The sequence below is a fragment of the Sapajus apella genome, unplaced genomic scaffold (genome assembly GCF_009761245.1).
Source record: "Sapajus apella isolate SASKATOON/1434 unplaced genomic scaffold, GSC_monkey_1.0 scaffold38, whole genome shotgun sequence".
NCBI lineage: Eukaryota > Metazoa > Chordata > Mammalia > Primates > Cebidae > Sapajus > Sapajus apella.
The window spans coordinates 14,922,619-14,938,844 of NW_022436978.1; the positions used below are offsets into that span (position 1 = coordinate 14,922,619).

A 16,226-nucleotide genomic window follows, 5' to 3' on the forward strand; every position below is an offset into this window, starting at 1 on the left:
AAATGCTCAACTAGAGGTAATTTAGTACATAATGAATCTTACAGGTACAAAAAGTCCACTAAACTTAGACACGTATTTATGTGGTTTCACTTAATTTTTTGTTTTTTAGAGATGAAGTCTTGCTCTGTTGCTCAGACTAGAGTGCAGTGGTACCATCTCAGCTCACTGCAACCTCCACCTCCCAGGTTCAAGTGATTCTCCTACTTCAGCCTCCGAAGTAGCTAGGATTACGGGCACCCACCACTGCACTCAGCTAATTTTTGTATTTTTAGTAGAGACGGGGTTTCACCATGTTGGCCAAGCTGGTCTTGAATTCCTGACCTCAAGTGATCAGCCCGCCTCGGCTTCCCAAAGGGCTGGGATTATGGGTGTGAGCCACCGTGCCCAGCGATATTAAGATATGTATAGCCAAGGCAGGGATGCTGCTGGAACTATGCTGATGGCTGGAAGGCAGCTCCACACACAATGCAACAGCAGTTGTTAAACAATTGAAATACTAACTAGCAGAGACAAAAAGTCCAAAGTACAAGAAAAGTACAGCATGATATAACTATATATAAGAAAATGAAGGCAATTCAAAAGTCAAATGTACTCATCACATCCTATCTGAATTGGGTGCCATGAGAAGAGCAAATGTAATTTGCAACTCTAAATTCCTTTTCTAGAATCAGTGCCAGTCCTTGTTCCTAAACAAACCAATGGCTTTCCAATCATGAGGTCAACTGAAATGATATACATGAAAGCAGCTATCTAAACAGTAAAGTGTCCATATCAGATTATGATTCCCAAATTAGAGAAAATATACTTCCTCAAGGACAATTAGATTTTTGTGTAACCTTCATTTATGGACCCCAATCAGCCGTTCAGTTTCTTCCAAGCTCCTTTCTAGCAGATACCGTGTGTTTAGTTGGGCATGGGGACTGGATCTCTATCACTGTTTTGCATGCTTGTGCACCCATCTTCCTTGATGATCAGAGGACAACCCAAATAGCTCACAGAAGAAACAGGAGTCATGAAAAAAATAACAACAAAATGTATTTAAAAACAGACTTCTCCAGTTGGCATTTTGAATGAAATTGCTAACAACTCCAACCCTCTATGTTGTGTTTCTTTTGCTCCTGGAGTCCTCTTGCAGCTTTAATTCTTGAAACTCAGGTGGCAGCACCAGACATTAAATCCCCAAAGGGAGAGGTATTAGTAAATCTTTTGCTGGTCATTCTTTTCTGAATGCAAATGGACAAATTCTTAAGCCCTCTTATTCATTTCATGATGATCATTAGACAAAAAAAAAAAAAATTAAGCCAAACTTGCATATTGTAAATAAAAACAAAAACACACACAAAAAACCCTGCAGATAATAAATATCGCTGATTCACTTATTTTAAACAAAGTCCAACTTTATTCACTCTTAATATCCTTGCAGTCCATTATATACCTTCTGCACTGACCCTTGTTTCAGGAGCTGTTTGATACCTGAAGAAAGAATGAACAATGACTCCGTTAACAAAGAATGTTACTTTCCTAGCGTTTAAAGAACATATTTCAAGAAAAGGCTCATAAAAGGCCTTATGACAAACATGGACGTGAATTAAATAACTACCAATCTCCAAAGTAATCGCGTGGAGGTAACCCCACACATGCATTTGTGTGTTCAGGATGATCCCTAATCTCTTTCTTTTAGGCCCCCATACCACATACACATCCCACAAAGTCCTATAAAATGAGGAATGAGAAGAGGCAATCAAAAGGGAAAGAAAACTCTTTAGCTGTTTTCCATTCCTTCTACTGTATCCTCTTTTCAGTTTTAACCTCCTTCATTGCTCTCCTTTCTCTTATTATTTCGGACCCCCAGCAGGGCCCTCTTCTCAACCAGTCATTCTAGACATGCACCCCTAAGCTTCTAATCTTTCTACTGTCTATCCCATCTTCCCTTTTACAGTGTGGTCCAGCTCATATGTTTTAAGTGATTCTGTTTCACTCACACACACACATGCCATATCCCATACCTTCTCTTGCTTCCTGTGTTAACTGTTCTTTTGGGAAGTCCACATCAAAAGTGATTATCAAAGAGCCCTTGATATTATTGTTGTCAAAGTTGGGGAGCCCTTCCCCTTTCTTCCATAGCTTCGCTCCTGGCCTGGTGATCTTATCCCGGGAAATATGTACCTAGAAAACAAAAGGGAACATACTGCAGCAGGAGTGGTATATCTGAAGCACATCACGCAGCTTCTAGTGAGCACTGGTACACAAGGCTGATGTCACAGCTCAGCAAAAAGAAACGATGAAGGAGCAAAGGAAACGCCATTAGGACAATATGAGTCAAAGAAACAAGGTTTTTAAAAAGAAAAATCAAACACAAAAACAAGTAAAAAAAAAAAAGGTTTTCATTAATAGAAATTATAAAGACAAGACTGTAAAAGGCTGTGCAATCCATTCTGAGTAGCTGAGAGGTCTGGCACTGTTATTGCTGGATGCTCAGCAGCAGAGTAAGCAGAGAAGGCAGAATACAACTGAGAAAGGAGTCCCTCTGGTTCTCAATGACTGAAACAGGTGATCAATCTCAAAACTACCCACATAAAGGCTTTAAAAGGACGGAGAACAAGTAAATTGGTTGGTTTACCTTGTGACCATCCAAATGAGTAATAGCCATTTCAAAGCCAACCAGCGACTCAACTAATGAGATTGTCACATTTGTGTACAAATCATCTCCTCTCCTTTCAAATATTGGGTGCCTAAAAACAGAACAAGGTAAAAATCATTAATTTCCAACTTTCTTTAAGTTCAAAGAGTTGTTAGAAAAATCTTGGAAAAAGGCGAACACCACTCTTTCAAACAATAAACACTTCATGGACATACCTTTGTGTATAGTATTAAATGAGAAAATAAAGTTGTTATTATTAAAGTTATTTGTTATTATTAAATGCTACTCTTAAGGAACACATAATCAGCAAAAGGCAGAGTATACGTAAAAATACATTAGATTATGGAAAAGGGATAAAGACAACTTCTAGGGAGATCATCTTCAGAAATCGGTCTATAGAAGTTTCCTGAGCTGAGCTCACAGGACTAAGTTGGCTGCAGAAATGCAGATAAAATGGGTACAGGGCAGGGGAAATAGAGTGAGAAAGAATTCTGGCAAAGACTAGGAAGGCATCAGGTTTATTCAGGAAACAACACACATTCCAGTTTCTCTAAGAAGTGATGATAAAGACAAGGTAGGTAAAGAAGCCAGGGAAAACAACACTGGGATTAAAGAGTGCATGAAGGAAAAGTCCCAGACAGTGGGGGGCCTTTCTCCATATTCTGGTGGGAACTCTGTTTTGATGACTCCTTACAGAGGCAGAGGTATTAACTGGTTTCCAAAGTGGTAACAAGAGAGAAATAGTAATCAAGAAGGCCAGAGTTCCAGGCAAAATTATCATCTAAGCAGCACTTCATGCTGAAGAGAAGCTCACAAAAGAAAGGCTCTCTCTTCACAGAAGCTGCATATGATGTAGAAGCTTCTTTCTATGGAAACGTTTCCTTTTCTTGTATGGTGCCATAGTTCTTCAGCTAAAATCTCAGCTTTGACTCCCTATCTTGTTGCTTCTCTTTTATTATCCCATACTTATCAATTCTTGCCTTTCAACATCTTTTGCATTTGTACGTCCTAAGTAAATAAATAACTGGGGCTCAATCCTAGGGCCCAACCCCAAGCTTTCAACCTTGTAGAGGCGTTACAAATCATCATTTAGGGTAATATGGGAATGAAACAGAAAAATGTCTAACTGCTCTGGAGGCCACCCACATCTCTATAATCTGACTCATCTGAGAAGACCTCTAAAATTAGATTACTTACTTGACAACTTTGATTCGGAACCGTAAATCTCCAGGCTCCCCATCCACGTGAGGCTCACCTAGTCAGAGCAGATTACATCGTACTGTAAATCATACAAGTTGAATACCAGAAGTCTATCTGGCAACTGAGAAATTTTTTTAATCCACCATTTTGGGCATTGACTCTGTCAGATCTATCTGTGAGGGCAGCATCTCCGCCTGGTTATAAGTTTCAGATTATTAGAAATCATCACCTTTGCCTTAGATATAGCAGTACATAACTTGACCTAGTTCCTAAACAAAGAATGATTCACTGGTCTCCTAAACCTAAGTCTTAGAGCTTTTTTTATTTGTAGAGTTTTTAAACTTAAGTCTAAAGGTGAGGTCCTGAGAGCATCTTATTAATGTCAACTAGAGTTACATAATCTTCTTTCATTGCTGAGTGAAAATTCATTAAGGTCTAAACACCCTAAATTTTGATAAAACTTAGGCTACGTCATAATAACTTTTGGCCATGACATTCAAAGGATAAACGGCAATGCTATTGCTTCAGGTGAATAAAAGGCTTTGCATACCCTAAAACTGGCTGGAGAGTGTTGGAAATTACATATACATTTACTATGTGAACAGTACGATGGAGTAAGGCAGGGGTGAGAGGTACTCACAAGCAAGCAGAGAACAGAAAGTTATGACAATAAAAATCCACTATCAGTATTTCACCTTCTCCAATAAAGGGGTATTCCATGCCGTCTCTCACTCCAGGTTCTATTTCTACTTCCAGCGTTCGCTCTTCATTCACTAGTCTGAGATAAAGAGAATTAAAAGAGAAGAAAAATAATGAAAATATAAACAGAACATCAGATACAGATAAAGTTTTATTTATTTTATCAGCGCTTTTTCTTGGAAGACTATAGCGTACCTCTACTTGACCAAACTATCTAATAATCATTTACATCTTCTATGTGCTAAAATCCAGGGCAAAGCTACCATACATTGTCTAAACATATAAGGCTGCTCTAATAGTACAAGATGGAAGAAAGTGAAGCATTTTGAATAGATCAGAAATAAAAGGCACTGCTTGTTAGTTCAGAAACATAAAAGGAGATATTTAGAAGAAACACTGCAGAAAAAAATGTACATTGTTTTGCCCTGTCCTTTTGCAGAACATGGCAGTGGGGAGGAGACAGAGAAAGACTAGTATGGACCATTAGCATTTGACTAGATAAACGAGATTAAGACGTACTTCTTGGTAGACGAAAGAAGGTGCTTTCACTTACTTGACATTTGGGCATTCATCACAGACCACCTCCTGGGTCATTTGGAAGCGTCCAGGGCCTAGCTGGGTGGTCCGCATCTCTTGCCGACAGTTGCATTTCCGTTTGCCAGGAGCCTGCCTCGCCACAGGTTTGTTTCTGACTACCTAGGAAGTGAATAAACAACATCAGCTTCTCCCTGCTTTTCATTTCCTCTACATGTGCCTGGACTGAAGCGTCCCCTTCTCTGGCAGTCTATCCCTCAGAGATCTAGAGCTGACAAAACTCTTTGAAGAGTACAAATCAGCCCCCAAACAGGAATGAAGCAAACACATACTTAAATGACTCAAATTCTAAAGCTGGAGAAGTAGAGACAGGAGTAAGAAACAAGAGAACCGAAAAATGAAGTGTATAATATCAGCATTTCTAAGCCACAACTAAATGCTACTAAGTTAAAGTAGTTCATGTAGTTATCTTTTAAGAAATTCGAGCTGTGTAAAGCATAACCCCTGAGGAACAACTGCCAGCTTCAAAACCTGGTATGTGGCTACCATCCAATCCTATGATTAACCTACTGAAAACGCCTCCTTATTTCAGGAAATTCAATCCAGGGCTATTTTCTGGAGCTATCTCCATTCGGATACTTTAACATGTAGGAAGAGAAACAATGACCATCTCTTTGTAGTTGATTGCAATCAAACATTCTGATCCCTCTAAGAATGTAACATTGATATATATACAGAAATGTATTCCTAGTTTTACCTGTTTAATTAGTCAAACATCTAATCACAAGGTATGTGCTCATGCAGCAGAATGACAAATGCTTAGAGAAAAAATCCCTTAAAGCCTAACAACATATAAAAGGCCCAGGTCAACAGAATAAATTATAGCAACAATAACAGTCATTAGAGCAAACACTTTACAGCACTAAATTAATACATGCCAAGCAATGTGTCAAACACTTCTACAAATTCATTTAATCCTCACAACAACTGTTAGAGGTAGGTACTGTTGTTATCCCCATTTTACAGATGAGGTAACAAAAGTATAGACAGGTTAAGTAGCATGACCAAGGCCACATGACTAATACATGGGAGAGCCAGGATTCTAAATTAGGCAGTCTAGCTGCAAAGTCCATGCTGCTTAACCATCTTACTATCTTACTTCTCAAGGTACTTTTTTCTTTAAAAAGAATTTACATACAGAAGGAACAGGAGTGAAAAAAAGGAATAAAGAATTTACCATGGGGTTATTGAAATAGCAAAGCCATTTACGGCCTTCACAATTATAGGATTAAAAAAGAGTTTGTTCAGGAACACACTAACAGCAAACAGCGATGTCTACCGTGTATTAGTGACAACTGCAGAACAGCCTTGGAAAGGAACATGGGCGCTAATTAGGCTCACCCCTTTCCTCCCATCTAAACAACCTTACCCATTGACGAATATTTTTAACACCCTTTTCTCCTATCCTGCAGCCTGAACAGTATTACAAGCCAGTTGCATCTTCTGTGATTGTCTATGTCTCTTCTTTGAATTATTCAGAGAAGAAGCTTCAATTAAGAAGAATACGCTTCTTGTCAAGATGGCACATAAGCACAGGCAACTGGCTGTCTACTCCAATATCCTGGAAAAACTACAAGAAAACATGGATTCCAGGAAATAGTAACCACAACACAGAATATACAAGAAAATCCCACAGATAGAGGGCTGTTTTGAACTGTTTCCCCTGACTGCAGAAAACAAAAGACTCCAGTCAGCAAACAAAACAAAAAAGACCCCAAGAAACCAAGCAAAACACAGTTAAAACCATTGGGCCAGGGTTCAGCCCACGATGCTCTACAGGGAAAGGTAGTTGCTGGTACCTGTAAGGGAATATCAGCTCAAAGGCCAAGACAGCTAGATACCTGAGAAGTTCAATTATCTGCTCTGCAAAAGACAACTAGCTGGATAACACATATATTTTAAGCCATTGTACTTTGCTTAAAAAAAGATTAGACAGACCAGGAACATAAAACAAGCATGATAATATTAAGAAGGTAAGGCATTAGCAAATGATTTAGAGTAAGAAATAATGCAAGACTCAAGTAGAAATATTATGCATAAAAATATGAGTTGAAATTAAAATACAGCAGATGGGTTATTAGAATGGATATAGCTGTATCCCATTAGATATTGGGTTATCAGCTATATGGATATAGCTGAAAACTTAGTTCTTAAGTAAGCTGGGAGATCAAAATGAGGTACCTCCCAGAAGGAGGCAGTGAAGGATAAAGAAACAACATTTACTCTTTGTATTTAAAAGAAAGTTAAGACCAGACAGAAGTGATAAAGAATTAAATATTATAAGAAATAATGAGAGATATATTTCCAGAATTAAAAAAAAAGAGTAACCTCATATTAAAAGAGCTAAGAGTTTTAGCAGAAAATATAGATGAACAGCTTTCTTAGTTTATTAAACATTTTTTTTTTCAGAGATAGGTTTCAGTTATGTTGTCCAGGCTGGAGTGCAGTGGCTATTCACAGATGAAAGCATAGGACACAACAGCCTCAAACTCCTGGACTCAAGCAATCCTCCCACCTCAACCTCCTGAGTAGCTGAGATTAAAGTGTGCTCCACTGCACACAGCTTTCTTATTTCAGAACAAAAAAAGAATTTATTTAAAAGGACACAAAAACTAACCACTAAAGACTGATATACTTGATTACATTAAAATTAATTAGTTCTGTTTGCTGAAAATTGAAATAAATCCTTTTTTTTTTTTTTAGATGGAGTCTCTGTCATGCAGGCTGGAGTGAACTGGCACCGTCCCCACTCACCACAACCTCCACCTCCTGGGTTCAAGCAATTCTCCTGCCTCTCAGCCTCCCGAGTAGCTGGGACTACAGGTGTGTGCCACCACGGCTGACTAATTTTTTTATTTTTTAGTAGAAACAGGGTTTCACTATATTGGACAGGTTTGGTCTCAAACTCCTGACCTCATAATCTGCCCACCTTGGCCTCCAAAGGGCTGGGATTACAAGCGTGAGCCACTGTGCCCAGCCGAAAATAAATCTTAAACATAATGAAAAGACAAGTTACAAACAGTTAGGCTACATTTGCATTACATACAGCCAACAAAGTTAGCAGCAAGAGTGAAGTATTCTTAGAAATCAGTAAGAAAAAGGCAAAAGATTGAACAGGCATTTCACAAGAGAGGAAACAAATATGGCCGATAAACACAGAAAGAGATGCTGATCCTAACTGGCAATTTTAAAAAATGTAAAATAAGACCATAATGAGATAATATTTTATACCCATTTGATGGGCAAAAATTAAGAAGTCTAATAATTCCAAGTATTGGTGAGGTAGTGAATCTATAGGATCTCATAAATTGCATGTAGAAGTGTCAGTACAATCAATTTCAAAAACAATACAGTATTATCTTACAAAAATGAACACTTTCATATTACTCAGCAATTCTGCTCTCAAGTATATACACCCAAGAGATATTCTTGTTCATTTGAACCTAGATATATGGATTAAAATGTTCATAAAAGCACTCTTTGGAATTGAATAAAACTGGAAAAAACAAAAATGCCTATTAATAAATTACGGTCACAGTATAATTTTATCCAGCAGAGTTACAGCTATAAGCAACAAGAGTGAATCCTAGTAACATAACAGTGAGTGAAAAGGACCAGTCTCGGAAAATAATGAATTAAGATACTGTTTCTACAAAGTCAAAAATGATATAACAAACAAGACATTATTCAGGTATTCATATATACAATAAAATAGGAATGGCAAAAGAACAATGAAGACATAATTCAATATAGTAGTTACCTCTGAAAGGAGGCAGAGTAATGGAACAGGGAATTAAGATTAAGTCGTGGTAATGTTTTACTTAGTTCTCAAGCTGGGTGATAAGACAATGACAAGAGTATCATGAACCAAAAATTATAATTAATTCAGTTTTGTGCATTTGATCACTCTCTCTTACCCTTGAAAAGACAGAGAAGGTACATAGAAACCTCTTATTTTTAATCAAAAGTACAAGTTCTGGGAGTTAATATGAACAGCTGTATTGTTTGAAACTTACTTCAACAAAATTTCCTGCATATACTTCTTCCAAAGTGACTTCCAGATCTACAATGATGTCACTGCCTCTTGGAATATTTCTGTCTTGCTGACGAGGGGTTCCTCCAAACATGAACCCAAAATCCCCAAAGAAGCTGTAGTGTAAAGTCATCAGAAAAAGACATCAAGACTTCATGTTTCACAATTAATTCACTTTCTTTACATTGATCAACTATTGTTTCTGCCAACGCATTGTGCAAAACTGCAAGATATTTTTTAATACAGTGGAGTCATACATCAAACACAATTTAAAATTTATACACTATCAACCACATTGTAACTATATTGTCCTTCACTGTAAAAAATTCACTCTTTAATACAACATGGCCTATACATACAGTACAGTACATACATACACACTATGCCAATGAATTCAATGTTGGACCCAACCAATGAAATAAGAATCTTTCAATATTGGGAAAAGTCTGAATATGGTGGACTTATTGAGAAAGAGTATAGTATACATAAACTGTGTAATGCTAAATTTAATGGTTAATTTAAGGAATTTTTATGGGTAATGTAGTGTTCGCTTTACATGCTTTTTAGTAGCTAACATTGAAAGAAGCTACTGCTCTGCACAAAAATCTTGAGTATGTAATTAAATAAGCATCAGCCTTAGTAAAACCCTAGTGTTTAAGGAGAAGGAAGTTCTGGCCTCTATAAGACCCAAACTAATTTTTGTAAGTAACAAAAGAATAACTCGAGATTAATAAAAAAGGTACCCTTCAATCCTACAGGTGGTTTAATCTAATGTTACTTTTTGGTGTTATTAAGAAGCCTCAGATATTACCACAGTGATGATGATAACTATATAATTCCGTCTCCCAGCAACCAACTCAGGTAAATGAATTCGCTGAATCTTAAATAAAGGCAAGGAGAGAGAACAGGATGGAGGCTTGGGAAGATTTTTCTCTTTCTGGCATCCCTAGGGATCACTTTGGACAGCCAAGTTGATCCTGTTGAGGGAAGGAGAGGTGGAGGTGGCGGGGAGATGTCCTCATCATGTTACTCACACGTCTTTACAGGCCCTAAAAATCTACTCCCTCACCCCAGGCCATCCAACCAAGCACCAAATTGTGGTAACTACTGTATGCAACAGTGATTCTTACTTCTTTTGGGGAAGGGTTCACAGAACCCTTTGGGAATCTGAAGAAAACAATGAGCTCCCCCCAAAAAATGCAGATTCAAACATCTTTTTGTTTACAATCGCAGACCTGAAACCCCAGATTAGGGTCTCTCAGTATATGTAATCATCAGGGAATGTGGAAATTCAAATGATCAATAAAGAGGGGTTCAAAGAGTGAGGAGGAAAGGTGTTTATTATTCCAACCACCCAGCACTCCCAGAATGCAAGAGACAAAAGTCCTCCACCCTAATTCCTTCTCCTAATGCTGGTTATTATCATCACCCTCACTTGTTGATAGGATGAGAGAGAGGCAGCTCTGGGTATGGGAGTAGGACTTTTTCTATCTTTGCTTACAATAATTTTGCTCATTAAGTAGTTTGCAGATTCCATGATAGCAAGTAGGCAAGGACGAACTGGTTTCCAACACATGTCCTCCCCCCACCGAGAACTGTCAGCATTGATTTCACCGATATGGTTGGGTAGATGGAATGTCCTTTTAGTGCCACACCTCCTTCCTAAAGCTTTGTGAAAATAGAAGACTGTCTTCCCACAGGGAGGACAATAATTGATCTTTGGATCAGCTGAACTGTACTATTCATCAAAAGCTTCTGAACTAGGGAATGGGTATAATTCTTTCATCGCTAAGTAACCCATTCTCAGACATTAATACTTTGCAGATAGGTAAATTACTCACTGTGAAAAAATGTCTCCATGGGAGCTCTGATGACCATCTTTTAATCCTTCTTCACCATAAGTATCGTACTGCTTCCGTTTCTCACTATCTGACAGAACCTGGGGATAAAAGCCAGTGGAGGATAAGATCATGAGTTGGTAATATTCAGTTAAGGCACAGTCATATTTATGTTTGTTTTTACTTTGACGCTGGGTCTAAAATTTTAATAGAATGTAGTTTCCATTATGTACTGTATTCAGCCATGTTTACAAAGTTATTTTCTCTAAGACTAAATTTTTGGATGCATTGTTCATTCCGCATTGCTCAATTCATGCTTTTAATTTAAAGTTATCAAAACTCACCTAGTCACTAAAAAATAATATCTGAGATTAGCAATGTAGCTGTGAAGGTCAGGGAGGTAACAGGAAACAGGTAAGATGGATTCCTCAGGTTTACTTCCCATGCAGTTTGACTCTGGTGCTTATGCTGTTAACCACTATACTACCTTCAAAACAACGTGGCCCTACAAGTCTACAACACCCCCTACCCAACACACACACACACACACACACACACACACACACACACACACAAACACACGAAGAAATCAAGTGACAGGCCCCCCAGAGAGACCTATGCAGCTATCTTTTCATTTTTTGATATATGTAGAAATCCATTTGTGGAAGAATGCTGCCTGCCTTTTATATATGTATGTTTAAGTCTGTAATGTCCTGAGTTTGAAATGCAGAGAGAGTAATAGGTGACAATACTCCATAAAGGTTATTCAAGGTCAATTTCACTGCTTGAAATAATTCTTGAAGTTTTAGCAGTTTCAGAGAGCTACATACACAATCATGATATATGCTTTCTCGCTGTATAATACTAAAGAATGTAAAAACAAAGTAAGCTTCTATTCTCTTCAAAATTTGCCTTCAACATGCAAAAAAAGTTTCTCTTTTATTTAGAGCAATCTGATGTATATGCACATATATACTTTGAAAACTAAATGGCTTTAAAATCTTCCTTTGATATTTAAAAACTTTTACTTAGACAAGAGGCTGAAGGAGACAGTTATTTCAAAACCATCTTCATGGTGGCCCAGAAAAAGAGAGGTTCAAAGTAGATGGGGCTTGTTGACTTGAAAGAAAGGCATATTCAAACAGGACACACTCTTGGCTTAGGGCCCAAATGAGGTGTAAGGAGTTATGGCAAAAATGTATTAACATTTAAGATATCCTTGAAAGGATAAACAAAAATTGAGTATACAAGAGAGTGAAGAGTCTTAAAAGCAAAGGCAAATGGGTTATTCCAGAAGTGACCACAGTACTTGATTAAAGCCATATGATAGAAAAAGGGAGAGAAAAGAATGTTTTCACAAATATCTTTAGAAAATAGGTACTTGGGGGAAGCAGAAATGGGCATAGTTAACTTTAAAAAAAATTAAGAAAATCTCTTATTATTATCTGGATCTCCAGTGTTTTCACTTTTAGTCTACTTCCCTGATCTTATCTTGGCAAAGAAATGAACCCTGCATATGAGACTATAAAAAACACCATTTTAAAACCCACAAAGACTCAGTTTCTTTTTAGACATCAGAGGCTTCTCTAATAGTCTCCTGAAAACTACTCTTGAAGTCATTTATTATCATGCACTTCCTCCTCACTTTTCTTCCATCAAGGAATGTAATTTTACTCCATGGTCTTGGAAACTATTTTAAAAGAAAAAAGGTTTTAGTTGATTGGCAACCAATACACAGATTCCTAAGTACTTAAAATGCCAGCAGTAATCCTAGCTCTGTAGAGAAAACAAATTTGTATTCATAAAAGAATCTTCATAACTGTACTCGGATTCTAATTTATGAACACTAATTTACCTAAGACTAAAGGCAATCAAGCTTGAATGATAAAAAGAAAAAAGAAATTTCAAGGGTTGTTAATAGTTAAATAAACTGCAATTTCATGACTGACCTTTGTATAGCTTGCCTACGTCATAGATAAAGAACATGTAGATTTTTTAGACAGCATGGTAAGTTCAGCTTCCCTAGAAAATGTTTTTGAGTATTGGGTGCCTGGGAAACAAGGGTCTATTCACAGAACATTCAGTGCAAAATATGGAATCCATATTATCAACAGGAAACAAAATGTTACATATAATTTAGGATGGGCCAACAACCTTTTCAAGTTTATTCACGTGCCTCAGGTTAAGAGTTTCTGTCCCATAGGATCCCTGAAGGTGTTGAAAGAAGAAGGACCCCAAGAGCTCTTGGACTCACCTGGGTATAAGTCACTGACTCAGTTCCATTGCTTCTTTAATCTAAGAGGTCTTGGGATCCCTTTCTTTTGAGCTTTGTGTCTTCCTAAAATAGTTTTCAATTTGTTTCTAGGCTTCTCAATATACAATAATTTTAACTTAAATTTGGGAGTTTTAGCTCTGCGACTTTTAGTTCAATTAATTTTCTTCTGTGTCCATTTAGAAAATGAGAAAATATGCCTAGCTCTACTATATTTCCTGGCATCCTAGTAAAGATTAAATGAGATGATACACATGGAAGTGTTCTGACCCCCAGATTAGACGTTGCAAAATCGAATTAAAACTGTGCTTTGTTTGATTTATGTAAAAAAAGAAATTTAACTGAATTAGTTACCAACATTTTTACAAGCAGAACTTATATAAAAATCTAGATTTTCAACTTTCTTGAAAAATTAAATCATCTAGGAAAATACTATTTGCATTTATATGACAAAAATTGGTTGGGGTTGAGTAACAGCTGCTCCCTTGAAATAGGGCAAGGAGCCTTCAGTTTGTCAAAGTCCTCAACAATCCTTATTGCTTCCCAATACAGAGGCAGAATATCTCCTGCCATGTTTTAACTTATACCTGCCTTGCATGTCATTTGTCTAGTTCATATGGTCATGTAAGGTTTGCAACTCTCATGAAGGTTTTCTTTTTATTTTTGGCTCTAGCTCCCAAACTGATTGACTGATAGACCAATCAGTTGATCTACTTATTAATCTATCAATCTTTCATTTATTCTTTTTCAACATTATTCTCCTTATTGAAATAAATATTAATATAAAAAGGAAGAAAATGGCATCTACTAATGTGAATGTAATATCTAGTACAATACAGCATCAAGTACTACTTTTACTTTTATCTACTGTTTAGTTTTTAAATAAAAGTGACCTTGGCTGGGTGCAGTGGCTCATGCCTGTAATCTCAGCACTTTGGGAGGCTAAGGTGGGCAGATCACTTGAGGTCAGGAGTTTGAGACCAGCCTGGCCAACATGGTGAAACCCTGACTCTACTAAAAATAGAAAAATTGGCTGGGTGTGGTGGCGGGCGCCTGTAATCCCAGCTACTCGGGAGGTTGAGGCAGGAGAATGGCTTGAACCCAGGAGGCAGGGGTTTCAGTGAGTGGAGACATGCCACTGCACTCCAGCCTGGGCAGTAGAGCAAGACTTAGCCCCCCCCCAAAATAATAATAACAATAATAAATAAAAGTGAACTGAAAGGAGTGTTTCTCTGTAGTAAATGTTTTTTCTACACCTACAGATTTTATTCATACTTTATCGTTTTTTAGGACTCACCTCATAAGCAGCACCCAGATCCTGGAATTTCTCCTGGGCTTGTGGATCATCAGGGTTCCGGTCAGGATGAAGCTGCAGAGCTAGTTTCCTATAGGCCTTTTTAATGTCCTTTATAGAGGCGCTTCGAGGCACCCCCAAGATCTTATAGAAATCTCGCCTGGGAAGTAGAGGGAGAGAATACTTCATTAAAGAGTTATATGTTACATTTTTTAAAGCAAAAAAATTTTTTTCCTCTACATTTAGGTTTGTATCTGAACAAAGAAATACAAAAATGGTTTATGCGACGCATACACACACAAAGAATGACTAAAAAGACAACACCAGAATTTGTAATGAATATTATATGTTGATGCAATCACAGTAAGAGGCTATATACTTCTTTTTAGATTATCCAAAACATCTGTGGAACTCTTCGTTTAGAGCCACCTTCAATCAAGAAAACGGCTTCCTTATTTTATGGTCTTATGTTATTTTTAGGCAATAATCATACAGTCAAATGAACTCTTCCTCCCTTTCCCTCTACTGGCTCCCAATGACTTTTGACTTTTCTAAAAGTCAAATAACAGTCTCAAAGGATGACTTTCCTTATTTAAAAAGATTATGCCACTTAAATGTTCTAACAGTAGCACTGCTAGAACGTTAAAGATGAAGCAACTGAAGATAATACATAGCCCAAGAAGCTGGGAAGTACAAGGGCTCTCCAAGGGTCTTCTTGCTCCCCTCCCCCATCCGATTTCGTGCAGTCCCAACTCGATCTGGCATCATCCATCCACTTTAATGTCGGCCCCCCAATGGCTCGTTGCAGGCTTGGCATAGAGTATCATCCGCTTCTCCAGCTCAGCAGGGCACAGCAACCCACCTCTTCGATCAAACAAAGGTCCATCCCCCAAACCTCAGCCTGACCCTGTCATTACCTTGCCATACAGTCAGTCACCCCTCTTTCTTCCCCAGCTCTCGTGACAATGCTTCAGCTCACAACCACCTTCTTTCCCTCAAACTCTCCTCATCCCCCAAATGCCGTTTGGCAATGCATCCAACTCCCACTCCTCTGGGCAAATCTAGCTCTACCTAAGGCCCTCTCTGGACCTAAAGCCCTCTCACTGGTGTCACCCACGGTTCTCTCACCCCACTAGCCAGGCCCATACTACCCCTTCCTCCACCACCCCACAGCGATGCCTCTCTCCACTCCCTCAGTCTGGCAATGCCACATCCCCCACGCCCTCCCACCCCCAGCAAAGGCTGACCCACGGGCCCTGTGTCTGCTCCTCACCCGGCAATCACGGCCCCGATGAGGTACAGCAGCAACAGGCAAAAGGTGCTCAGGTTCTGCGGGGCCATGGTTCCTCTGTCCCGGGTCCTGTCCCACACACTCCTCACAGCCTCCTCCGCCGCCGCCGCCGCCGCGTCGGCTCGCCAGCCCACCCGGCCCTCGGAGGCCGCCTCACACCGGAGGGCGGGGGGGTCTCCTCCTGGGTCCGAAGAGACAGCTAGCTAGCCCAGTCCTCTGCCAGTCCACTTCCCGGGAAGCCCTAGTCCCGGTGAGAGAAGTCCCCGGCAGGCGAGAGCCAATCGTTGCCCGGGACATCACACGCGGCCGGCGCCTGGAAGCCAATGAGCGCAGTACACTTCACCTCCGAGGCGGCAAGGGCAGC

The 16,226-nt window shown here is 38.9% G+C and overlaps 1 protein-coding gene across 1 annotated transcript; it reads right to left on the reverse strand.

Moving 5' to 3' along the window:
- Nucleotides 1–1,010: 1,010 nt before the first annotated feature.
- DNAJB11 (DnaJ heat shock protein family (Hsp40) member B11) lies at nt 1,011–16,140 on the reverse strand. Its single transcript, XM_032298335.1, has 10 exons — nt 15,845–16,140; nt 14,575–14,731; nt 11,009–11,106; nt 9,151–9,283; nt 5,094–5,236; nt 4,537–4,619; nt 3,839–3,896; nt 2,621–2,732; nt 2,007–2,166; nt 1,011–1,473 (listed from the first exon to the last, which is right to left on the reverse strand). Exons 1-10 carry the CDS (start codon nt 15,910–15,912, stop codon nt 1,409–1,411), a joined length of 1,077 nt encoding a protein of 358 aa, XP_032154226.1. The 5' UTR covers nt 15,913–16,140; the 3' UTR covers nt 1,011–1,408.
- Between the last annotated feature and the right edge of the window lie 86 nt (nt 16,141–16,226).

What these genes read in the sequence shown, in the direction of transcription:
- DNAJB11 (XM_032298335.1), bottom strand. Translation starts at nt 15,912, where the DNA reads ATGGCCCCGCAGAACCTGAGCACCTTTTGCCTGTTGCTGCTGTACCTC. An exon ending in ATGCAGGAAATTTTGTTGAA is followed by an intron (nt 5,237 to 9,150) that starts GTAAGTTTCAAA and finishes TTCACTTCCTAG; the next exon opens with GTAGTCAGAAACAAACCTGT. An exon ending in AACACAGGAAGCAAGAGAAG is followed by an intron (nt 1,474 to 2,006) that starts GTATGGGATATG and finishes TTCTTTCTTCAG; the next exon opens with GTATCAAACAGCTCCTGAAA.